General features: G+C 44.6%; 1 protein-coding gene across 2 annotated transcripts in view; it reads left to right on the forward strand.

Annotated features, from left to right (window-relative positions):
• LOC310770747 (rho GTPase-activating protein 15-like) overlaps positions 1-23723 on the forward strand; it is a 39271-nt gene extending 15548 nt beyond the window's left edge. The window contains exons 9-20 of one of the 2 annotated variants that reach the window (XM_083663462.1): positions 1630-1691; positions 1891-1978; positions 3510-3605; positions 4708-4806; positions 5302-5410; positions 6683-6802; positions 9268-9366; positions 11816-11893; positions 12474-12527; positions 15742-15876; positions 18285-18390; positions 21425-23723. In XM_083663462.1, coding sequence (XP_083519588.1) covers positions 1630-1691; positions 1891-1978; positions 3510-3605; positions 4708-4806; positions 5302-5410; positions 6683-6802; positions 9268-9366; positions 11816-11893; positions 12474-12527; positions 15742-15876; positions 18285-18390; positions 21425-21611 — 1233 coding nt within the window. In that variant the 3' untranslated portion in view covers positions 21612-23723. The remainder of the gene's footprint in view (positions 1-1629; positions 1692-1890; positions 1979-3509; positions 3606-4707; positions 4807-5301; positions 5411-6682; positions 6803-9267; positions 9367-11815; positions 11894-12473; positions 12528-15741; positions 15877-18284; positions 18391-21424) is intronic. The other variant, XM_083663463.1, reaches the window with a different exon arrangement.
• The last annotated feature ends 1533 nt before the right edge of the window (positions 23724-25256 follow it).

Here is a 25256-nt window from a genome sequence, read left to right on the forward strand (position 1 = left end):
AGTACGTGATCCAGCCCTGTGCACTAATATTTCACTCAGTAGATACATGTCGATCATCTTTAGCACCATCCACTTGTGTCAGGATACAGTCACACTTATTTTCCTTGGTCATGCGTCATGCAGTTTTCTCTTGAGCCAGCACTTTTTCTTTGCCAGTTCCTCTTTCTTGACGATATAAGGGTGACATTGAAATTTGTGCCAAATCATTATAGGTTTGAGAACCAAGTTTTGTAAATATAAGGGTTGGGCCATGTAGATTAGTTAAATAGTACTTTGTTGTCAGATATTAAAAAGACATTTCAGATTTTCCTCAAATTGATATACCCACTATATATTCATCACTTATGTCTTCATTTACTGTTAACTCTGTTCTGCTACACCTTAAAGGGGCCATACCACAGTGGGAGACTTTTACAACAGCCAACCCACCTGCTAGTATTTGAATGATGCAACAGTACCGTTAAATGGGTTCACTCAGTATATTATTACACAGAGGAAAGCCCTCTGCTCCACTTTACCCTTCCATTTAAAGCCATCCCTGCAGATTTGGGACTGATAACATTACTGTAACAGTATGAATGTATTATGAATATGGCAAATTTGAATGATTTTTATTTGACACTGTTTTAATTCAGTATTCCATCCAGCCTCGCTTAATAAATGTAATGAAGATGTTTCCAAGGGTGTCAATGTTAGAGAGTTCCAGTCGGGCTCGTGGAGCCCGAAGCGGAGCAGGTCTCTCTCGGGGGGTTTGCGGGCTACCTGCAAGTGGGTTCAGAGAACCGACCTTCTCTTCTTGTAGGTTATGAGCTTGGCTCGTATCTCGTAGCTTGCATTGTGGTAGGCATGTCCGTTAGAACATGATGGAGGTCCCGCCGCCATGCCCGCTCTTGACCTGGATGGGTCTGGTCTATGAGCACCTCCGGCTGTCTCGTCTTGGCCTAGGTGTCGGCCTGGGGTAGCACCCCAGTTCCACCAGAAGTATGATGGATCCACGTACCAATCGTCCGCCTCATCAGACTCTTCGTCAGTCTCATCTCTCTGGAGCTGACGTCCGCTTTTGTACCTGCTTCTGTACCTGCCTCTGTACCTGCTTGCTCGTCGTCGCGGCATTGAAGTGAACATGTCTTGCACTAGTGTGCGTTGGTTGATATAGCCCTCACTGGCATTGCGTATGACATCACTGCTGATGTCATAACATCTCAGTCATATTGCCGATGATCCACATGTCTGGTTGGTTATGACATAACATCTCAGCTTTGATGATGTTATGCCGATGATGTGCCATATTGTCTGGTTGGTAACTTATGACATCATCGGTCGGGAACGTCACATGATGTCATAGGTCCCATTGTGATGTCATCACTCTCGATTGATCCAGGAATAGTTTCCAGAGACCTAGCTGGACTCGGAGGCTCAGAATATCCCCGGGACTGGATGGGGGTGGCCATCCAGTCCCGAATTGGCATCGGCACGGAACCTTTGTAACAAGCAATATTCGCACCACAAGGCTTAAATATGTCAAATAAATCCAAATGTGAAGGTTTGATAGGAAGGTTGTCTTGGTTAAATAGCAAACAGCACAAACCCAGTCAAATTAATCCATTTGACTGTGATGCCCATTCCCAGGAGCTGGAGAAGGCTGGTCTCTTGAACAAGACCAAGATTGCAGAGGGAGGCCGAAAACTGAGGTGAGACTTCCAAACACTGGTGTCATTAAAGACAAACAGGTGAATTAGAGCATCATCTGTTTTCTATCATGTTTTCCATAGTGTTTCATTTCATTTTCTCTGAATGTAGCTGATTTGGGGCAAATGAAGACAAGTATGATTTAGTATGATGAGTCTCTGAACTTATTGTAATGTTACATTTGTGTTTGTTGGTTTGAAGGAAAAACTGGAATCCATCCTGGGTGGTGTTAGTAGGAAACAGTCTGGTTTTCTTCAAGGATCCTAAATCACAGACACCTTCCAGCTGGGTAAGAGCTTAAACAAGAACCCAAACTACAGACTTGTATACATTAAAGTACATCCACTTGGATGGAAGAATCTTTACCTGAGGTGTATCATTCTATATTGTTAATACGACTTATTCATGTCATTTCCTCAACTAAGGCTTGCTATTATTATATATCATTTGATAAGAGATGTTGCTTTTTCCAAATGGTGGACATCTAATTTGAGAATGTAACAATATTCATATTTACAATCTGCTGACTCGACTCCAGTGCATGAAGACCAGTAGCTTGTGATGATCACGTACAGCAGGGGGTCCCAAACTTGGCTACGGGGGTACATGAGAGAAACGGGAAAATGGAAAAAAGTATGAATAAATCATGAAAATACATATGAAAGGTGGAGAGCTGAAGAGCTGGTGAGACTCAAACTGAACCAAAGTGGTTTCAGGGAGGACGCTTTTGGATTGTGGCTCTTGCAAAAGTATTTTTTGTCAATGTGGCTCCTGAGTAAGTCAAGGTTTGCGTAGCACTGCACTAGATGATCAAGGATGACACACCAGTGAATCCACAGCAAAAGACCCTGGCAAGATGCAAGGATCACAACAGATCGTTCAATGCTTCAGCTGCTGTGAGCCACAGATTCAAATTCAACTCATTAGCCCTCACCAGCTCAGTGGCCTTATGGTTTGAGTGTCCGCCCTGAGACTGGGAGGTCGTGAGTTCGATCCCCGGCCGAGTCATACCAAAGACTATAAAAATGGGACTCATTTGCCTCCCTGCTTAGCACTCAGCATCAAAGGGTTGGAATTGGGGGGGGGTTAGATCACCGTATGATGCGCGGCACTGCTGCCGCTCACCGCTCCCCCAGGGGATGGGTCAAATGCGGAGAACAAATTTTGCACACTCAGGTGTGTGACAATCAGTGGGACTTTCCATTACCTTTACTTTATTTATTGGAGCCATTGATAACTCCATGTATGCAAATCACATCAAGAACAGTTCAAATCCATTGTCTAATGGTCAGAGTGTGTTGGGGCTTCCAACGTACTGCTGTCATTTGACTCGGCGGCTGTTAGACCTGCAAGCGTGATACAGTATGTTTCTGATAGTTAGGGATATGAAGCAAAGAAATGTGGTTCAACAGGTACTGTCTCTGCAATAAGCACTGTCACATTGGAGGCAATCCTGCCAGAAGTGGGCAAAAGGTGGACACTCCCATGTCATGTGTACAAATGTGACTACTATATAATTTCAGAAGGAAATGAACTGTTCCCTGCCTGTTGAATTATTTGGAGATTACGGACCCGGAAAGTAAAGCATTGCCTAAGAGTTTTCTCGAGAAAAATTCTGGGCGGTTGCAGCAAATTGAACCTTCACCAAAATAAATATCATGATGAAATTGTGTGTGTGTGTGTGTGTGTGTGTGTGTGTGTGTGTGTGTGTGTGTGTGTGTGTGTGTGTGTGTGTGTGTGTGTGTGTGTGTGTGTGTGTGTGTGTGTGTGTGTGTGTGTGCGTGTGCGCGTGTGCGTGTGTGTTTTTTTATGCTGGTCAGAAACCAGGAAACAGTCGTCCTGAGAGCAGTGTGGATCTGAGAGGAGCACAGCTCCACTGGGCCAATGAGCTGTCTAGCAAAAAGAACGTCTTCAAGGTGAGAAACAAGAAGGTCGAACGACCAACAGGGAAAAAAACCACTTACACTGGAAAAGGGAAGCGCAAGATCTCACATAATCCTTTTCAAATATAAGAGTGTGAGGGATAGGAGAGGTGTAAGAACATAGGAAGCTACTGTATTTCTGTCAGCGCACTCAGCAGAAGTGGGGAAGTGAAAAAGGAAATCTTATATCTTCAATCAACCTTCAATGACCAGTCTTCCTTCCATTTTAAAGGATAAGTTCGTCCAAAAATTAAAATTCTGTCGCTCTCTATTATCTACTCACCCCCATGTCGACGGAAGGACGGGTGAAGTTTTTAGTCCACAAAACATTTGTGGAGTTTCACAGCCAAAACACTGTTGCAGAATCCTCCTAAACAATTGAAGTGTACGGGGACTAACTTTAACGTTAAAAGAAAAATCACACATAAGATGCCTCCATACTGCTCATCTGGTGTAATCCAAGTCTCCAGAAGCCCTGAGATGCCAAGTTGACTTGAAAATACATCATGGTAAATGATATCTCTTCAAGTCAGCTTGGCATCTTGGGGCTTCTGGAGACTTGGATTACGCCGGGTGAGCAGTTTTTTTCCCCTGTTGTTTTTACATTTGAAAGTTGGTCCCCATCCACTTCAATTATTCCGGAGAATTCTGCAACGGAAACTCCACAAATATTTTGTGGACTAAAAAACTTCACCCGTCCTTCCCATCGACATCGGGGTGAGCAGATAATGACTGCATTTTCATTTTTGGGTGAACTTATCCTTTAATATGATGTTCACCTCAACCTCAACCCGTCAGTGTGACAGAGCGCTGTGCCGTATTCAACCTCAAGCTATGTCAGGGTGAGTGAAACCGAGCACATTTCAGCTTTTACCCGAAAATGATATTTACACAATGTGTAGGCAGAGAAGTGTGAATAAAAATACAGTTACTGTGAAAAGCTCACCGGGGAGCAGTGGGGGGGGAGCGGAGCGTCTCTGGGGCTTAGCACAGCGCTGGTGTGACAGCACTTTTCCCAGTCTAAAGATGGCAGTGTGAGAGTCTGAGAGTACAGCCTGCAGTGCTGTGTGTGCATTTGAAAATGTGTGTGTTTCAGCTGAGGACAGTGACAGGCAACGAGTTCCTTCTGCAGTCGGAGACGGACTCTGTGATCAGAGAGTGGTACAAAACCATCCATAATGTCATCGAAAGGCTGGTGAGTCACACGCGCACACACACCCCCCCCCCCCCACACACACACACACACACACATACACATACACATACACACATACACATACACACAGCTGTGCCTTTGATGTACTGCTACGATCTCCTAGGATCACAATAGTGATATACCTGGATTTTCTTTAAGTGGCTGTTGAGAAAATGCTTATATATCTTGAATATTAGGGATAAGGAGACAGAATGTTGTACATAATGGACTATTTAATATTTGTCATGACACCAGCGCTCCGGGCATCAATATTCACCATTAGAATTAACCACTCGCTCGTCCAGGCTCGTCCAGGCTTCCAGTTATTAAAACAATTGTCCTTATGTGTCAGGACATTCAAAACTGGCTGAACAAGCCAACAGTTGTAATTGTTAAAAGGCATGGTCTAAATGTGTTTCTACTTCTTCTTCTTTTTTTTACATGAAACCCAATTGCAATGTCGTTTTAAATGTAGTCTTCCTGCCTGTGTTCCAGGACCGTGAAAACCCTATAGACAACGTGTTGCTGTACTCTCTGAGGAGAGCAGGCAGTGTGGAGATGCTGGAGAACAGCGGAGACGAGGACGAGAGTCGCAGAACCTCACGTAAGTTCTCACGCCTAACCTCCGGCCCTCATCACTCCCTTCTGCCTTCCAACCATCCCACATAACCCTCCCAACTCATACCTGCACCTCCAATCCAGCTTTGCTCACCTCCTCCACCTCCACTTCATTAAGGTTATTATAGTTTTGCATTTTTCAGTGGGCCCGGTGCGCTCATTGGGCTTAAAAAGACCTTGCACCTTTTGTTATGCTCATTTGCTCGATGTAGTTTGCGTTGTCTAGTTATTTTCTCTTAGTTTTAGATAATAAATTATTGTTATTACTTTTACTTTGGCGTGTGACTCCTCCTTTTGTTACTTCCGTGAGCCGGGTTACAGTATAACATCTGGAAGGAGTCACACACCAAAGTAAAATAATGTATTAACTAAAACTAAGGGGAAATAACCAGACAACACAAACTACAATAAACTAAAGAACAGAACAAAAAGGTGCACAGGTGGAAGAGAGATTGTATGGTCTGAAGGTGTTCGGCCCAGACACACCAAAACGTCTCCAACGTGGAGGCAGTTTCATTTCGGCGTCCTTCTTAACAGTTTTAGAAGGATCACGCCGGTCGTGGCGCATTGCGTCCGTCTCGCGTCCTGTAGTAGGAGTGGGGCGTGATCAGTAAGGGGGTGGGGCTAGGGGAAAGGGGGCGGGGCTAGGGGAAAGGGGCCATAGCTAGGGACAGGAAGGTCGGACGTAGAGAGTCGTGCTTCGAGGGTTGGGTAGGGGGAGTAGCTGCGAGGATGTGGGTGGTTTAGGGTTAGGGGTACGACCATTCTCCATATTGAAAATGTTGTTGTAGCCATGTTGTTGAGGTACCCCTAAACATTGCCTAAAGTGCCATAAGGCTGAATGGCCACACCACTGCGCTGTGGGCTTCAAGGTATTTGTGCTTGTATGAGTCTGGACAGACATGGCTGTAGACTGCAACTTGACTTGTTGGTGGATGCATACAACCGCGGTGCGGCTATTTCTAGTTTCACTCCTAGCTTTTGTCATTTCGTTAACGATAACCTTGCTCCCATCCAGCCTTCTTTCATCCCTCCATCCTGTATTCCATCCTGTCTTCCGTCCAGCCGACTTATATCTTCACGCAACTTCTGTGGCAATTCGTCCCCCCGTCAGTCCTGCTCCACCTGCACTGTCACCCGGCCCTTCCGCTCGTCATCCTCGCCACCGTCCCCTCTCCTCTCATCTCCTCCCCTTTAGACCACCCACTTGCACTGACCTCCTCCTCCTCCTCTTCCTCCTCCTCTCCTCCCTCTGCAGTCCCTCGCTCGGCGTCCAACCTGGAGAACACGGAGAGGAAGAGAGTGAAGAGCCGGCTGAAGCAGCTGATGCTGAAGAGACCGCCCCTCCAGGCCCTGCAGGAGAAGGGTCTCATCAAAGGTGAGATCTCTTATCTGAATTCATGTCTGCTTTATTCCATAATATATGTAGACACTGGAAAGAGACAGAAGGCTTTGGATCCTGATTTGGACATACAGTTAGGACAAGTTTTGGATTAAAACCAATTGGTTGTGCATCTGGGTAGGGCAGCAGTAGATTTCCGGCCCACCAACACGAGGGTCGCAGGTTCAAGCTCCTGTGTTACCTCCGTCTTTGGTCAGGTTTCCATATGGCACAATTGGCCGTGTCTGTGGGTGGGAAGCCGGGTGTGTGTCTTCGCCGCACTAGTGCCTCCTCTGGTCGGTTTGGGCCGTGTTCGGGGGGGAGGGGAACTGGTGGGAATAGCGTGATCCTCCCACGCGCTACGTACTGCCGGCCGGGGGGAACCTCCTCGCTGTCGGGGTCTGTCGAGCAGCTGGTGGCTGCACGTGTATCGGAAGAGGCATGTCGTCGCTGTCCAATGAAAACCACTTCTCTCCAATTTTGGTGATTTTCATGTTTTCACTTCATTTGATGGATTAGGCCTAGATGCTCCTCAGAGAATTGAGAAAACCTCCTGGGTTTATTATGAAACCAAACCCAGAGAAGAAAGTCAAAAATCAAGCTAAAAACAAGGCTGTTTTTCTTGGTTCCTGAAAAGTTGACATTTGAGAAGTGGTTTTCATTGGACAGCGACGATGTGCTCGTCTACAACTCTCGCCAGATCGGCAGAGGGGGTGGAGCAACGACCGGGACAGCAGGAGGAAGTGGCCAAGTACAATAGACTACTTGCACAACTCCACTACTTCCTGAAATGAGTAGGACATCTTGGTTTCCTGTCCTACACTATAGAGGGTATGCATGTGATGTCACAGAGGCAGAGGTCACTGTGGGGTCACGCCCACTGAGTCACAGCAAGACTGAGCTTGAATGCAGTAATCAGCCTAGATAACTGACACCTGCTGCTCAGGGAGGAACTTGACACTCATTTTGACACTCATTCCCGATTGAGAGGGCGTGTTCCAGTGGGTGTGCATACCCTCTATTGGATGAACTGATTAATCAGGTGTGCCTGATCACTGTTGTTGTGACTGCAGCAGTCAGGCACACCTGACATTAGTCAGTTCATCCAATAGTGTAGGACAGGAAACCAAGATGCCCTACTCATTTCAGGAAGTAGTGGAGTTGTGCAAGTAGTCTATTGGGGAGAAAACGGGGGGGGGGGGGGGGGGGATGAGAAAAGCCACTGAGATGTCCTACAGTAGGCCTAAGGGTGAGATCTAGAAAGATGGTCTACTGTCAAACAGCCACTGAACCGCTTCTGCTGCTAAATATTAGGGATGGGCATCGAATTTCGAATTTTCGAATAATCGTTGTTATTATCAAGGTCGACTTTTATTATTGAAAGTCGAAATTCGGGGAAAAAAAAGTATTTTTATTTTATTTTTTTATTTTTTTTGTGAGTGAAATGTTGCATTGTCTCCCCTGATTCTAAGTATAGTCGAATCGCTTGGTTTGAGCAAGTAAAACAATTTTTATAAGCATTTTAAGCAAGGTTTATGGAAAAATGAATGGCGGATAAAATCCCATGAAGAGGGAGAGGGGGTGACTTTGGCTCCCCTTTGGCACTCAGACCTCAGCCTACTAAATATTTAATGAACCACTCATGATTGTCAAAACTGTTTTTTATTTTCGAAAATGTCAATGTCATGTTCTTTACTTCAGTGGTGCAATGCTTGTTTGAGCTAAGAATCCACAGCAGAAGCTTTTTCTATTAATTAATAAAGCCTTAGAGTTAGAATCAGGGGAGACAATGCAACATTTCACTCACACAATTTTTTTTTTTTTTTTTTAACATTCTTTTTTTCTTTTTCGAATTTCGATTAAAAGTCGAATTTGGCCAGCGAATTTCGAATAGTGTTTTTGCTAGAAATGCCCATCCCTACTAAATATTACAAGATTGAGTGACTCTAAGGCCATTGTATCAAAACCCATGCTTTGTCAGCTTTATATGGTTCAATAAACCGTATTGAGCCCATTGGCTACTGTATCTTTTTTTTTGTATCTAGTGCTTTTCACAAGCATGTTGGTCACAGTGTTTTGTTGCAGACAGATGAAAACAAAATGATCCTACAGTAGTTATCATTGTATCACACTCTAGTGCAAAGCCTCACAGATGAAAGGCAACACAATACAGTATATACAGTGCATGAGTGGCCTTGCGTCATCAAAGGTGAACTCTCTGCTGGGAACCGAGCAGATCGTGTGGCAAGCCAAATCGACTGTTGGCGTATTCTCCGATTCTGAACAGTAAAACTTATCGCTAGATCAAGTTTAAACTTAAGCTTGTAGCTCTTACATCATGTGTTGTTATCACGACATCATCAGGAAGTGTTTGGAGAAGCCACGATTGCCTGGGAAAACCCTTCAGAACCGATACTAAAGCCAGGGTGTGTGTTTTGTGTCTGTCTGTCATCTGCCTTCAGATCAGGTGTTTGGCTGCAGTCTGGAGATGCTGTGCGAGAGAGAGAGGAACACCGTCCCCCGCTTCGTTAGACTGTGTACCGAGTCTGTGGAGAAGAGAGGTACAGTTACACTTACAGATCTCAAAAGGTGATGCACTTCTAGACGTCCACTAAAAGCGGACACGTCAGTTTTGGAAGAATAGCCTCGATCCTGGAGCGGCAAGTTGCATGACAGCTGTTCAGCGCCGACGTTAACAAACAGAGGTCAGGCGTGTTGACAGAAAGCATCTACGAAAACGTGCCGAAAATCTTTCTGATTTCCAGGCAGGAAGTAGACTCGAACAGACACACACATTCATAGAAGCAGCCATGACCGACACAATCTCACTCCCGGCTTCAATTACTGTCGATGGGTCAGGAGCCCTTGTCATCACTTCCAGAAGAGAAAGGCCGCCCCCTCCTGTCAGAGAGCAACAATGCGGGATGTTCCCTATGATGGGGGGGGGGCCTTGGGGGCGCCCTCTGTCCACGGGTTGGGTTTAGGCATTGGGTAGGTGGTCTTAGGGTTATGGATGGGCATTGGATAGGTGGACCTAGGGTTAGGGTCGGGATATGGTGGTGGCCTTAGCGTTAGGGTCTCCAGGGGAGACGCCGGGATGTCCGACCCCCCAAAGGGGGACTCCGACTAAGGGGTACCCAGGGGACACCCAGGGATCTTCGACCCCCCCCCCCCCCAAGCCCCTAGCCATGAACCAGTTAAAGAGACCCCCCCCCCCCCCCCCCCTTCCCATGCAGCACAGTCCCCCCATCACAGGGCACATCCCGCATCATTGCTCTATGAAGAGAGGGGGCCGCCTTTCTCTTCTGGAAGTGACGAGAAGCTCTGACCGAGCAGACGAGTTTGGAGTGGGAATAAGTTGCCGTGACAGGTGCCAGCCAGAGATAGATCCAAATGAGTGGAAAATAGAGCCGTTTAGAAACAATACTGCAAAGAAATATTTAATTCGTCAAAAACAAAATCAGTGTTTTGACTGCGGGGGCCGTTAAAAGCATTGTTTTGATGAATTAAATATATCTTGGGAGCATTGCTGTGTAAACAGTGTCCAGATGTTATCTTCTTTTTCTTGCGTAGAGTTGCAGATCTAGACATTTACATGACAAGCAGGCTGACAGACTGGGAAGCTTTTAGGACAAAGTAGCTAAGCAACATAGTCTGTGATGATGGAAAAGGCAAAGAGGAATCCATTTGATGTCTTTCAGCAGCGAGAAGTAGCCCTGTAATCACATGCAATGGTAAAGGGTTACCTTGACACTTTGAAACGTAGTTGCTTGCTTAGTTTCTTCACCACTAAACTGTCACATTGGAGGAAAACGTTTCTAAAGCTGGATTCTACACAGCTAGCTGTGTTGCGGGTTTGTTTCAATAGCTATAGAATGTTAATTCTAATACATAATAATTCATATGAAAAGACAGGGACAAATGCAAAGGACAAAATGCAGAAACCTTTCCCCCCTAAAGTAGTGTTTGGTAAAGGAGATAACTTAACGTATCTTTAGGCTTGTGTTTCCTGGTGGCTCACCTGGTAGCATGCATATGACGGAGGCTCGTTCCTTCGCGCAACCGACACGGGTTCGAATCCGACCCAAGGTCCTTTGCCGCATGTCATCCCCTCCCTCTCCCCACCTTTCCTGTCCGCCTATTGTCCTATCTAAGTAAAGGCAAAAATGCCACACACAAAGAATAAAACAAATAAAAACATATCGTTGGGCTGTATCATTTTTCAAAATCTGCCACATTAAAGCTTCAGCCAGTCAGCTGCATGCAGCAGAGTCTGTTTAAGGGGCTCAGCTAGGGGATCTTGTATAGCAGCACTGTGAGATGTTACATGTCAGTCAGTGGCCCCTTGTGACTGTGCTGCCAGCATAGATGTTTTAAACTTGAAGCGGTCTGATAGGGCATGAACACTTTTATGTGTCACAAAAGCACAACTCGTTCTTCAACTTCCACCCTGCAAAACCAAAGGAGGAAAAAGCAGAAACTCAGTCTTGGTGTCATAACAAACACAACTGTGTGAGGGCTTTGTTAAGCAACACACAATCCAATGTGAAAGGGAACTGTGTATACATCTTAATAGCAGATTACATGAGTATGCAGAAGGGAGTCTGGTTCTACAACTTGTTATTATAATGTGGTATAATTTACTTTATATTGTGTGCCGTGCATTGTACTGTATATTACATTGCCTATATGTTTGTCTCATGTCTTGAGGGGTTAGGCGCTACTTTTTGCAACAAAACAAGATTCCAAGGCACACTAAATTGCCTGGAAGTGTCACTTAATGGGCCAGGAAAATATTGGTTTGCAGTCATCAGCTTAGACTTCATTACCTCAGAGGAGCTTTTATCATAAGCTCATTATTTTTTTGTGTTTTTTTGTGTGTTTTTTTAATGAACAAATTCAAAATATTTGGCAACTTTGTTTGATATTGACCCAAGCCCACCAAGTTTGCCCCACTGCACCAGTTCAGAAACACTGACATCATGGCTACCTGTGTGTGGTGTGTTGCAGGTTTGGAAACCGATGGCATCTACAGAGTGTCCGGGAACCTGGCTGTGATTCAGAAACTACGCTTCCTGGTTAACCACGGTGAGGATGGAGGGAGGCCCGAGGGGGGGGAGGAATGAGGAAGGGAGAATTGAGTGATGGACTGTGAAGAATAGGAAAAGAAAGAAATATTAGTAGGCACCAGTATGACTAATATCAGCGTAAGTTTCATATTGATGCATTTTATTTATGGGGGGGACAATATGCATGTTTCATATTGATACATTTTATTCATAATAGTATTGGGGAATAAACTGGTGGGGATGGACGGAGGGAAGAAAGGATGGGGAGAGAAGAACAGTAAACAAAGGGAATCAGTTGCAACTTGATCTTGCATTAACCTCCTCAGACATCAGCCCCTTTTATCTCTTCTTCTCACTCGATCACTTGTAATCTAGATTAATCTGCCGGCAGAAATTATTTTGATTATTCTGAATATATCATAATTAAAATGTGAAGGGCGCACTCATGTGCACTTGTGAACATGCACTCCCATCCGCACTCAACACACTTGATTGAAATCTGTAACAGAAATCCGTCATCACAAATAGAAACGGTGTATTATCCATCTGACAAAGCGGCCGTTGAGGGTCGCCGACTGAATAACTGTTGGTTTTTGCAGAGCGAGCGGTGACTACTGATGGCCGCTACATGTTCCCAGCGGAGTTGGTACAAGGTAGATGCAGACGGATAACGGAAGAGCCGGGGGGAGGGGAGGGAAAGGGCGGGGGGCTTACCGCTTTCACGTGTTGTTCAGCCTGCTTATAATGTGTTGCATAATGTGAACGCAGTCAGTCAAAACGCACATACATGTATACACACACCATTACACACACACACACACCCGACTGACACACGCAGCTATTGACGTGCACTGAGCAGTTTGGCGATTGTGCTACCATTTGCTTAATGTATGTTTGTCCCTTAGGCGTTTCTGCTTGAAGTTTTCTGATGTAATAATGTACAGCAGGTTGTACAGGCGGTTCTCACGCGGTCCATGGCTGCCACCTAGTGGCTGAGACGGAGACCTGCAGCCACTTTTTTGTATTGTGAAGAGCTCTAATCCAGTGATTCTCAACGTTTTTCATAGCAAGGAGTCAGGACCCCTGATTTAGTCCACATTAGGACCACGAATTGCCCCCATTTAATGTCTCTTGGACACAAATCTGAGATTTATGTTTTTATGTCAGATATGATTTTGTCCAGAATTCAATTTGTATTGTAGGCAGAGAGATAACTGTGGAACTATGATCAAAATAGTCATTATTCTACATCCTCTAATTGTGTTAACTTCTTGTAAACTAAATAATGGTGAAGTTTAAAGGGACAGTTCAACCCTAAAATCCAAAATACATATTTTTCCTCTCACCTGTAGTGCTATTTATCCATCTATATCGTTTTAGGATAGTTGCCTGAGTTTTGGCGATATCGGCCGCAGAGATGTCTGCCTTCTCTTGAATACAATGGAACTGGATGGCACTCGGCTTGTAGTGCTCGAAGCACACAAACAAATACATTTGAAAAACTCCTGAAGAAATCATGACCCGGTTACTCAAGATAATGCACAGACTTTGTTGTGAGCAGTTTCATGGAGGAACTATTTGGTTTTGCAGTCTCATGTAGGAACTAGCTAGCAGCTAGCGGGTGTAGTTCCGTCAAAAGAAAATAGTTCCTCCATGAAACTGCTCATAACAAGGTCTGTGGATTGCCTTGAGTAACGGGGTCATGCTTTCTGGAAAGAGATATTGCTGTTGAGTTTATCAAATGTATTACTTTGGCGCTTTGAGCACCACAAGCCGAGTGCCATCCAGTTCCATTGTATCGGAGAGAAGGCAGAAACTCTGCGGCCGATATCTCCAAAACTCAGGCAACTAACACGAAATGATATAGATGGATAAATAGCACTACAGGTGAGAGGGAATATATGTATTTTGGATTTTAGGGTGAGCTTTTCCTTTAACAATTCATCAATTTGCTTGGGACACCATGGAATGTCACCTGGTGGTCCCCAGACCCCCCGTTGAGAGCCACTGAACTAATCCCACAACAGTATCCCACTGACTAATGCTTCTCATCATAACAGCTGGTGGTTCTTTGAATCATAGTCATTGAGCCTTTTGATAGGTAAAACTCTTCTGTGTCCTTGATGAAATTCTACAATTTGATCAGTAAGTGCAATAAGTTTGAGAAGCATTGGTCAAGGCTGGATAAGCAATTTGTTTGTGTTGCTTTCTTTTCTAAAGTGTGCACGTGTGTTGCCGTCTCTCCTCTTACGTTCACAGGCCATTTCTATCTCCCTCCTGCAGCAAACAAGCCTTGCTGCTACAGTACGCCTCGGCCCTGATGCTCTTACTCTTACTCTAACTCCACTCCTCTCTTCTCCTCCCCTGATGCTCTTACTCTAACTCCACTCCTCTCTTCTTCTCCCCTGATGCTCTTACTCTAACTCCACTCCTCTCTTCTCCTCCCCTGATGCTCTTACTCTAACTCCACTCCTCTCTTCTCCTCCCCTGATGCTCTTACTCTAACTCCACTTCTCTCTTCTCCTCCCCTGATGCTCTTACTCTAACTCCACTTCTCTCTTCTCCTCCCCTGATGCTCTTACTCTTACTCCACTCCTCTCTTCTCCTCCCCTGATGCTCTTACTCTAACTCCACTTCTCTCTTCTTCTCCCCTGATGCTCTTACTCTAACTCCACTCCTCTCTTCTCCTCCCCTGATGCTCTTACTCTAACTCCACTTCTCTCTTCTCCTCCCCTGATGCTCTTACTCTAACCCCACTCCTCTCTTCTTCTCCCCTGATGCTCTTACTCTAACCCCACTTATCTCTTCTTCTCCCCTGATGCTCTTACTCTAACCCCACTTATCTCTTCTTCTCCCCTGATGCTCTTACTCTAACTCCACTCCTCTCTTCTCCTCCCCTGATGCTCTTACTCTAACTCCACTCCTCTCTTCTCCTCCCCTGATGCTCTTACTCTAACTCCACTTCTCTCTTCTCCTCCCCTGATGCTCTTACTCTAACTCCACCTCTCTCTTCTTCTCCCCTGATGCTCTTACTCTAACTCCACTCCTCTCTTCTCCTCCCCTGATGCTCTTACTCTTACTCTAACTCCACTCCTCTCTTCTCCTCCCCTGATGCTCTTACTCTAACTCCACTTCTCTCTTCTCCTCCCCTGATGCTCTTACTCTAACTCCACTTCTCTCTTCTCCTCCCCTGATGCTCTTACTCTTACTCCACTCCTCTCTTCTCCTCCCCTGATGCTCTTACTCTAACTCCACTCCTCTCTTCTTCTCCCCTGATGCTCTTACTCTAACTCCACTCCTCTCTTCTTCTCCCCTGATGCTCTTACTCTAACTCCACTCCTCTCTTCTCCTCCCCTGATGCTCTTACTCTAACTCCACTTCTCTCTTCTCCTCCCCTGATGCTCTTACTCTAACTCCACTCCTCTCTTCTCCTCCCCTGATGCTCTTACTCTAACTCCACTCCTCTCTTCTTCTCCCCTGATGCTCTTACTCTAACTCCACTTCTCTCTTCTCCTCCCCTGATGCTCTTACTCTAACTCCACTTCTCTCTTCTCCTCCCCTGATGCTCTTACTCTAACTCCACTTCTCTCTTCTTCTCCCCTGATGCTCTTACTCTAACTCCACTCCTCTCTTCTCCTCCCCTGATGCTCTTACTCTAACTCCACTCCTCTCTTCTCCTCCCCCGATGCTCTTACTCTAACTCCACTCCTCTCTTCTCCTCCCCTGATGCTCTTACTCTAACTCCACTCCTCTCTTCTCCTCCCCCGATGCTCTTACTCTAACTCCACTTCTCTCTCCCTCGCTTGTAACTCCTTGTCTCTCTTTTTCACATTGCTTTGTTGTTCCCTCTCTTCCTCTGTCTCTCAGAGGAGAAGCTGAACCTGGACCAGAGCGAGTGGGAGGATATTCACGTCATCACCGGCGCTTTGAAAATGTTCTTCCGTGAGCTTCCTGAGCCACTGGTTCCCTTTGGCTTCTTCACCGACATCGTGGAGACAGTCAGTGAGTGAATACCTTCAGTCCCATTCGGAGATTCATATAAGGGAGGCAGGGAATGGAAATTAAAGCTTGAGTGTGTCATTTTTGTAGTGCAGACCCTTTGTCTCCCCCTTCTGGGCCCTTCTGGCAGTGAATGAACATACAGTGCGCTGCATCCATGTGGTGTCGGGAAAATCAGTTCCTGACTTTTTCCTTTGCTCTCACTGGAAACAGCTATCAACTTGTGGTTTCAACGCTCTGAAGAATAGAATACAACACATCTTCTTTGTCGTTTCCACATTAGATAGAGTACTTTATTTATCTTTCTGGCATTACAGCAGCAGTAACATCAATGACCGAATGAACACAACATAAACACAACAAAAACACACAAAGTGGTAGGTGTCGGTGAGAACTTAAAAAAAAACAATATATACATATTTACACAAATACAGAGAGAGTCATGTGGAGGCCATAGGCTTAATCAGCATGGCGGGAACTCGTTTGACGATGACTCGATTATAACAGACGTTCATAAATATGTATGGGGCGGCTGTAGCTCAGGAGGTAGAGCGGGTCGTCCACTAATCGCTTTGGATAAAAGAGGTCGGTGGTTCGATTCCCGGCTCCTCCAGTCTGCATGTCGAAGTGTCCTTGGGCAAGACACTGAACCCCAAATTGCTCCCGTTGGTGTGCCAGCCCCCTGCGTGGTAACCTGCCGCCATCGGTGTGTGAATGGGTGAATGTACCTACTGACTGTAAAGCGCTTTGGATAAAAGCGCTATATAAATGCAGGCCATTTACCATTATGTAAAAGTTACACAGTCCAGCTTTAAAGCTACTCTCCAGCTCATCACCCCTTTTTCATTTCTAAACTCTCCTCCGAAAGGATCACTTCTATCTTTGAGTTGAGATACTTAATTACCGATCTCACACCTGCATCGATTTGTTATTTTTTTTTATCTCTAATGTGTTTTTACCATGGTGTCCAAGAGTCAAAATCAGCTCAGTCAGGGTGAGACATTTCACTCCTCTATACCTGGACACTATCACACTTTGTCTAGACTGTTGGCTATCAAGCAGTATCTAATTAATAAAAGGAAGTAAAAGTTTTAATGTGAAAATATAAATCTTCCCATTTGAGCTGTGATTTTTCCACACGACTCCCATAATCCTCTTCTTACATGCAAATGAAGTTGGATGACACCACTTGACAGGCGGATTTGGTTCTTCATTTGCATAGAGTACTGTGATAAAGTGGCGATACATATCGTTTGATTACATATTCGTAAGGAAACAGAATCTGGCATTTTAGAATAAATCAGATTTTAGTTCTGCATAAATAATGCAGCTACTGTATGTATGTAGGTAATAATAAGCTATGTTTTGCTAATGCTTCAGTTGCAACTTAACCTGCAAGCTAAGCAGCCTAACGTCACTTTGTTCTCTATAGAAGAGATGGAGGCTGCTGATCACATATGAAAGCCAGAGAGCGGTGAGCTCATTTGAGTAAACTAAACTAAATGAAGCTAAACTAACATAAACAAAACAATCCCAGGTTCACTCACAGGCTATTCTTCCCATTTGGACCTGAAAACGTTGTCGATGATGTCACTGGATGTGTGTGTGTGTGTGTGTGTGTGTGTGTGTGTGGGGGGGGGGGGGGTAACTAGCTCAGTAAAGCTGTTACACTGATGTGTCTGTTCTGTCCTTCTTTGGAAAGTTGTTTTCTGTGTCCTCTGTCTTGGGGTGTGAATCTTTTGAGTCTCTGTCTAAATCTTCTACACAATTAAAGGTGTTATTATTACTATTGCCCCACTACAAATTTTGCTTGTTACTAGAAACAATTTACACTAACCAGGGTTCATATCCCACCTCCACTCTTACAGTCTTATTTTGTATTTTATTTGTCTCGATCGTTAAGTGTAAACCTTTTTTCTTTTCTTTTTTAACTGCTGTACAAATAAAATGACACATTTAGGCATAATTGTAGCCAATTATGTATTCAAATTGTGCCTGGTGAGGAAGGTTTTGCACTACCCCAGTCAGAGAAGTATACATTTGGTTCCAGCTGGTTAATCCCTTTTCCATCCCTTCACAGAGGTAAGTTTGATGAACACAGAGCACAGTTATTTGACGTTGAGCTTGATGCCTGATGTGTTAGCTCGTGCTTTGTGGGTGGATCTGGCTTAAAAATCATCACATAAATTGGTCACACCACCCAGGATGGTTAATAATAATTGCATGTTACTGCATCAGATCAGATAGGGGATGCTACAGTAATAGCGTGCACGAGATATCAGATGGTGGATGCAGATCAGATAGAGGACACACGATGCTAATAAAGTACATGTAATACATCAGATGGCATGCAGTCATCATTTGATCGTTATCTCTGATTTAACACGTCTATTCTGCTGCGTGTGTTCCAGAAATGTCTGACTACATGGACAAAGTGGACCGTCTGAAGTGTCTGGTGCTCGGCATGCCTCCTCCCAACCACGACACGCTGCACTTCATCTGCCGCCATCTCAGACGGTGAGAGGACAGATTCAGCTCACAGTTTGACTGAGTAATAACTGTGTTGTGAGGACAGATTCAGCTCACAGTTTGACTGAGTAATAACTGTGTACTAACAGATTCAGCTCACAGTTTGACTGAGTAATAACTGTGTACTAACAGATTCAGCTCACAGTTTGACTGAGTAATAACTGTGTTGTGAGGACAGATTCAGCTCACAGTTTGACTGAGTAATAACTGTGTACTAACAGATTCAGCTCACAGTTTGACTGAGTAATAACTGTGTACTAACAGATTCAGCTCACAGTTTGACTGAGTAATAACTGTTGTGAGGACAGATTCAGCTCACAGTTTGACTGAGTAATAACTGTGTACTAACAGATTCAGCTCACAGTTTGACTGAGTAATAACTGTGTACCAACAGATTCAGCTCACAGTTTGACTGAGTAATAACTGTGTACCAACAGATTCAGCTCACAGTTTGACTGAGTAATAACTGTTGTGAGGACAGATTCAGCTCACAGTTTGACTGAGTAATAACTGTGTACTAACAGATTCAGCTCACAGTTTGACTGAGTAATAACTGTGTACCAACAGATTCAGCTCACAGCAGTGGCGGACTGCATAATCGGGCACGTCGGGCAAATGCCCGGTGGCCTGGCCTGGCCTGGCCTGCCAAAAAAAAAAAAGTCACTGAACAGCAGGCCAGGCGCCGCCTACTGGTTTACTAGTGGTTTTATTACTTTATTCAGGTTTAAAGTGGGTGCATCTCATTGTAAAATTGGACTTGGCCCAAATTGGGCTTCAAACGGCCCAAATTGGGCTTCAAACGGCCCAAATTGGGCTTCAAACAGCCCAAATCTGGCTTTAAACTACCCAAATCTGGCTTCAAACGGCCCAAATTGGGCTTCAAACGGCCCAAATTGAGCTTCAAACACCCAAAATTTTTCGCTGGCGCCCTTCGGACGCCGGCATGCGCATCGGCCCGTATCGGCCTGGCCTGCTTGGTATCTAATGCCCGGCCTGAATTATGATCCCAGTCCACCCCTGGCTCACAGTTTGACTGAGTAATAACTGTGTACTAACAGATTCAGCTCACAGTTTGACTGAGTAATAACTGTGTACTACCGTACATGTTTCTCAGACGGTGAGAGGACAGATTCAGCTCATAGTTTGACTGAATAATAACTGTGTACTAACAGATTCAGCTCACAGTTTGACTGAGTAATAACTGTGTACTAACAGATTCAGCTCACAGTTTGACTGAGTAATAACTGTGTACTACATGTTTCTCAGACGGTGAGAGGACAGATTCAGCTCACAGTTTGACTGAATAATAACTGTGTACCAAATGTTTCTGTGTGGCCGACTGACTGGCTGGCCTCTACTTGTTTTCTATCTGTCTCAATGCCGTGAAAACGAACCCATTTCACAATGTAAAATATTCCCTCGAGACAATTAGGCATGAAGGAATGAACCAGATGCCCTTGTTGTAAGAAGAAATACGAGTTCTTCCTCTTCCTCTTAACTTTTTTTTTTTTAAATGTGACCACAAGAGGGGGCAGTGCCCTTGTGTTCTCTTGCTATTTTCTGCAAACCAATGTGAGACGTGGGGGCCTATGAATCATACGCTGTGCCAATGCTGTCCCAGGATCACACTGTTGTTAAGTTTGGGTCTTACGAAGATGAAAAGGTTAGAGAGGAAGATGAATGACTTTGTAATGCTACTTCGAGCCAGTTTCCTTTTACAGTACATAAAGTGTGTGTGCTTTTTTTTACCGCCTCTGGTTTTCCCTGCTTCCACCCTCTCGTCAGGGGTGAGCGTTCGTGAGCGTTCGTGTTCTGGGGCCGGTGTTTGTGCCAGGGTGTGGTGGTGTGGGGCCCCCATGAATTTGTCAACTCTGTGTCTTTCTCTCGTTTTCTCTCCGCCTGTCATTCCTTTCCCCCCTTTTTCGTTCTGTTTCTCATTTATTATCTCCCTCCTCCATCACCGTGTCGCCTCCTCCTCCTCCTCCTCCTCCTCCTCCGCTCGCTCCCTGTCCTCGTTCCCTTACTTCCTCCTCTCCTTATCCTCCCTCTTCTCTTCTCCTCCCATCCCTTTCTCCTCTTTTTGGTCTCTCCCTCCCTCCCTCCCTCCTCGCCTCGACAGTCCCATGGGAGCGCTGTGGTTCGTCTGCTGGAAGGCATACCAACACCACCGCCGCCACCACTGGAACCCTCTCTCTCTCTCTCTCTCGCTCTCCCTCGCTCCCTTTTTTCTTCCCTCTCCTCTCTCTCTCTCTCTTTTTTCCTCCTCTCTTTTTAATGTGGAAGTTTTGAGCAATTGCTGGCTGCTTCTGTGGCTTGGTGGGAATGGCATTTTTAGAAGAATGCCTCATGCTGTGGCTTTAACCCATTCCTGAGTCCCCCCCCCCCCTCAAACACACACACACACACACACACACACTCACACACACGCACAAATACACACACACATAGGTGGATGTGTAATTATACACATATTATGCACGTATCTAGATTCACCAATGCAAATACACAGGCACGCACACGCACGCACACACACACGCACGCACACACGCGCGCACACACACACACACACACACACACACTACATGCAAGGTAAATGTGGATAGACATGGTGAATGCGGACACACAAATGCACAAACACACACACACACACACACACACACGCTTCATGTTGCCCAGTGCGTTGCGGACCCCCTTAGTTGCTGTCATGGTGTTTCTTGAGAGTCCATAAGAATAATAAAGTTGTCATAAACTGACCACGATATGGACAATTAGTGGTCAACTGCCTGCCTGCAATCACGCAGATGAAGTTGGATGGATTTAAAAAAAAAGATCATAAGCAGCAAAGACTCAAAATCCACCATGTAAAGCCACACTACCATTCTCTTGATTTTACCCCTTTTTCCCTTTCTATTCACTGTTATTTTTGTCATGGTGAATATTTCACACAGAGATACAGGTTGGAGAAGATGGTCAAGTCTGTCTCTTCCTCTCTAATTCCTCATAATTCTTGTCTTGTCTGTAGAGTGCTGGAGCGTTCGGACGCTAACCGGATGACCACCCAGAACATCGGCATCGTGTTCGGGCCGACCCTGATGCGTCCGGAGCGGGACACCGTGAACATGGCGGTGAACATGGTTTACCAGAACCAGGCGGTGGAGCTCATCCTCAGCGAGTTTGACCACATCTTCGGAACGAGAGGCCGCTCCTGAGCTCTTTCGGACGAGGGGCTTTTCAAAAGTTGCTCCGGGCGGCGCCAAACAAAAAAAGCACAAGTATCGGAAGAGTGAAACAGAGCGGCGATCATTTGTCTTGCTCTGCCTGTTGACTCATATGGTATCAAATGGATTTCACATCAAAAGCTAATTATGGGGTGAAGAGAAGCAGGACAGACAGCTGCTAATCATGACATCTGGCCTCCATATAAAACCATGTTAAAACAATAAGAGGAAAGGAAGCCAATTTTAGCTTACTGCTGCAATACTTGTGTCTTTGATTGTAGAGGTAGAAACCAGCCCGCTGTTGTTGCTGGTGGAACGGATGCTTCCTCGTCCAGTTTTCCTTGATGTTTTCACCAATCAGAGGACAGATACAAGTCTCAAGTAGGGGGATCTCCTTCACCCAGCCCAGCTACAGTATGTAGAAATCAGTCATTATTTCATGGAATGCGAGAAAGAAGGATATTGTTCTGCGGAGCATTCAGACATAACTTCTAGCTGAACCGTCTCACTGTGAAACACACCAGCAGCACCTCTTGCAGCAGGGCAACGGGGGGCACTTGTGCAACGCGAGGACAGACACGTCCCAAACGGCCATCGTCCGCATGGAAATCAATGATGCAAAGCGACGGGACGCAAGCGATGTGTGTCAATGTGCCACCGTCTATATGCCGAAGTCATTAGTTATAGAGGATTTCAGGGTCATTTGAAACTGGGGAGAAAGCGATAGACAGGTTCCCCAGAGAACTCTTCAATGACCAAATGGATGATTTCAGTGATGGGATGACTGTGTGCCAACGTGTTGGCAATGTTCCCTTGTACCAAATAGTACTGAATAGTGTGTGGACCTTTTGAGCTTTCCTTGTTGTACAATAGTGACATGTCTTCTATTTTTATTAGTGCAAAAACTCCACAGATTAAGTTAAAAATGTTGTTACGTCGTAAATGAAATGCAGTCTTTGGCAACCGGTGGCATTTTGCATACGGCGTGTGAACCCTTAACAGATGTGTGACATACAATAATAGCCAAATTCAGACCGATTCCGTTGCTTTAAAATGATGAACTATGTATCGTAATAATATTACATTAACCCGATTGTTAACTTCCCTGCAATTAAAAGAGTAAACTAACCGATATGGGCGTTTGGTATGTGACATTTGGCACAGTCAAGTTGGGGTGTATTTGGTGGGTTGTTTGCATTGGGCGATGGGGTTGCGTGAGAGATAGTGGAAGTGTGGAGGTATGCGGGTCTCGGAGACTCGGCGGGCGGAGACATCCCCTGTGATTGGTGCAAATGCTGCTTTTAATAACGGAACAAAAGAGGAACTGGAAATGCATATGTTTAAAAAATGTGGATCCCCCCCCCCCCCCCATACCCAAAAAACCTCCTCACTCTCTGTGGCTTTGGTAATTTTATATTGACTGTGGGTTTGGCAAAAGACAAAAAAGAGCAAGAACGAAGCACAGGGGGAAAAAATTAAGTGCTCATAGATTTGTGAAGTTTTATTTGATGTTTATGATGATTATTCATTTTTATGCTCATATTGTTTCATGTTATTTGAGAGTGGGGAAGGACTAAAATGTTCTATTAGGAAAGAAGAGCCGATTGATGGCAATCAATTGAATGTTTGATGAATGGTGAGTGAAAGACTGTGTATCTCGTTGTGTTTCTGTGCATTTCCAGGCTCACCCTTAGATTTGATCTTCTGCCTAAATAGACAACCACACTTGTTTATTTGATTGGAATGTAAGTAGTCAATACATTGACTAGTATCAGGGTAAATGTATACATTTATCCCTGAGACAGTAGTACAATTTCTCTGATCATTTTTCAAACCTTGAAAGCGTTCTCTCTCGTCTTTTGCCAGCCTCACATTTTTTAGATTGAACGTTTCCATTCACTATTATCAAGCAAAGAAAAATGTTTTAGGGTAAATCTGGTGTTGTACTGTACTTGCAATGTTAACACGCTGAAACCATTAAGCAATTTCATATTTCAGAAACGATTGCTATTTTGTACATTACTGTAATTATGTACCATTATGTTTTGTTCTCTCTCCAACCTCTGAAATTGAGGAGATTTATGTGTCAATAAAAACCCAACAGCATAAAAGTCTTGAAGACAGAACTCTCTCTGTGATGTGTTTTTATTTGGCTCGGTGTTAATCGGTATTACAATCAGGCCGTGAGACACAATCAAACACCCCAAACTCCAATCAGCAGCCTGCTGGCAACTCAAGCAATACACCATTACCTCATCGCTCAACATCAGCCCTTTGTTACTAATTCGTTCTTTCTTTCTTTCTTTCTTGTTTCTTCAGTGACACAGGATATGAATTAATTGTCTTTTGTATTTCTTAAGAACATGTGATTATTAATGCTGAAATATATTAGTAATAATTTGACGAAAACAACATGTGGCGGAAAAATCGACTATGTGCCTCTATGTGACAAACATTATAATGGCATTACAAATGAAGACTGAAGGGCAGCGCTGTGTAAGGTTTATACAGGATCGTTTTTCAATAGCAAACATTCATTAGGGAAAAGTTGGAAAAGGTCTATTTTTAATTGTTAAGTGAGAGTGCAATATGGCATGTATAGTGTTTTAATCCTGTTTTGTTTTTTTTATCCCTAAAGACCATAAACTTAAATATATGTATACATATATTTAAGTTTATGGTCTTTTTGTGGTATATTATTTCATTTTATTGTATTTTATTTGTTCTGTCTTACCTTTTGTGTTTTATGTGTATTACTTTTTATACGTCTTGTGGTTCATTTGAACTATTCCTTTGTCCCTCTGTGAGCTCGCCAGAACAAATCCCAATCAACCATGTTGAGATGGCAATAAATCACTGGTCTTAATTAAAATCCCTCTCCAAAAAAGGAAAAGAAAAGAAAAAGAGGATATTTCACTGTTAAATTCTATAATTCAATGGGCCACTGTAGGAACTGTTTATACTCACAGGGGTGCTTCACTAAATGAATACCCATCCAAAGCTGCTATAAGTTGCTTGGTCAGCAATATATATGTAGCCTATGGCTTATTTTGACATGGACAGATACAACCATGATGACATTATGACAGTATTTAACTGATGTCAACTTGTTTTCAGTGCATGTCATTGGATCAAGTGAATGTACAGAGAAGAGAAGAGAAGAGAAGAGAAGAGAAGAGAAGAGAAGAGAAGAGAAGAGAAGAGGAGAGGAGAGAAGAGAAGAGAAGAGAAGAGAAGAGAAGAGAAGAGAAGAGAAGAGAAGAGAAGAGAAGAGAAAACCAGCTCATAGGTGTCTTGCTCAAAGACACTTCCGCAGGCGTCCAGGGGTTTGGACGTCGACACGTCGTCGTTCTGGTTGAAACCACTGGGCCAGGGGTCATCCCTATGTTCCCTAGCTCCTATGTTCCCCGTTTTTCCCAAATGGTGTCCACCCGCTATGCCGACCACCCGCAATGCCGACCTTAGGTTTAGGCGTGGGGGTGGGAGAGGTTAGGTTTTGGGTTAGGGTCTGGGGGAGGTTAGGTTTAGGCATGGGGGGAGGTTAGGTTTGGCGTGGGGGCTGGGAGAGGTTAGTGAAAAACGGGGAATATAGAACCCGGGGAACATAGACATGATCCCCTGGGCCACCCTGCCTGC

Source organism: Poromitra crassiceps, assembly GCF_964638095.1.
Source record: "Poromitra crassiceps genome assembly, contig: HAP1_SCAFFOLD_220, whole genome shotgun sequence".
In the NCBI taxonomy this organism is placed as follows: Eukaryota; Metazoa; Chordata; class Actinopteri; order Beryciformes; family Melamphaidae; genus Poromitra; species Poromitra crassiceps.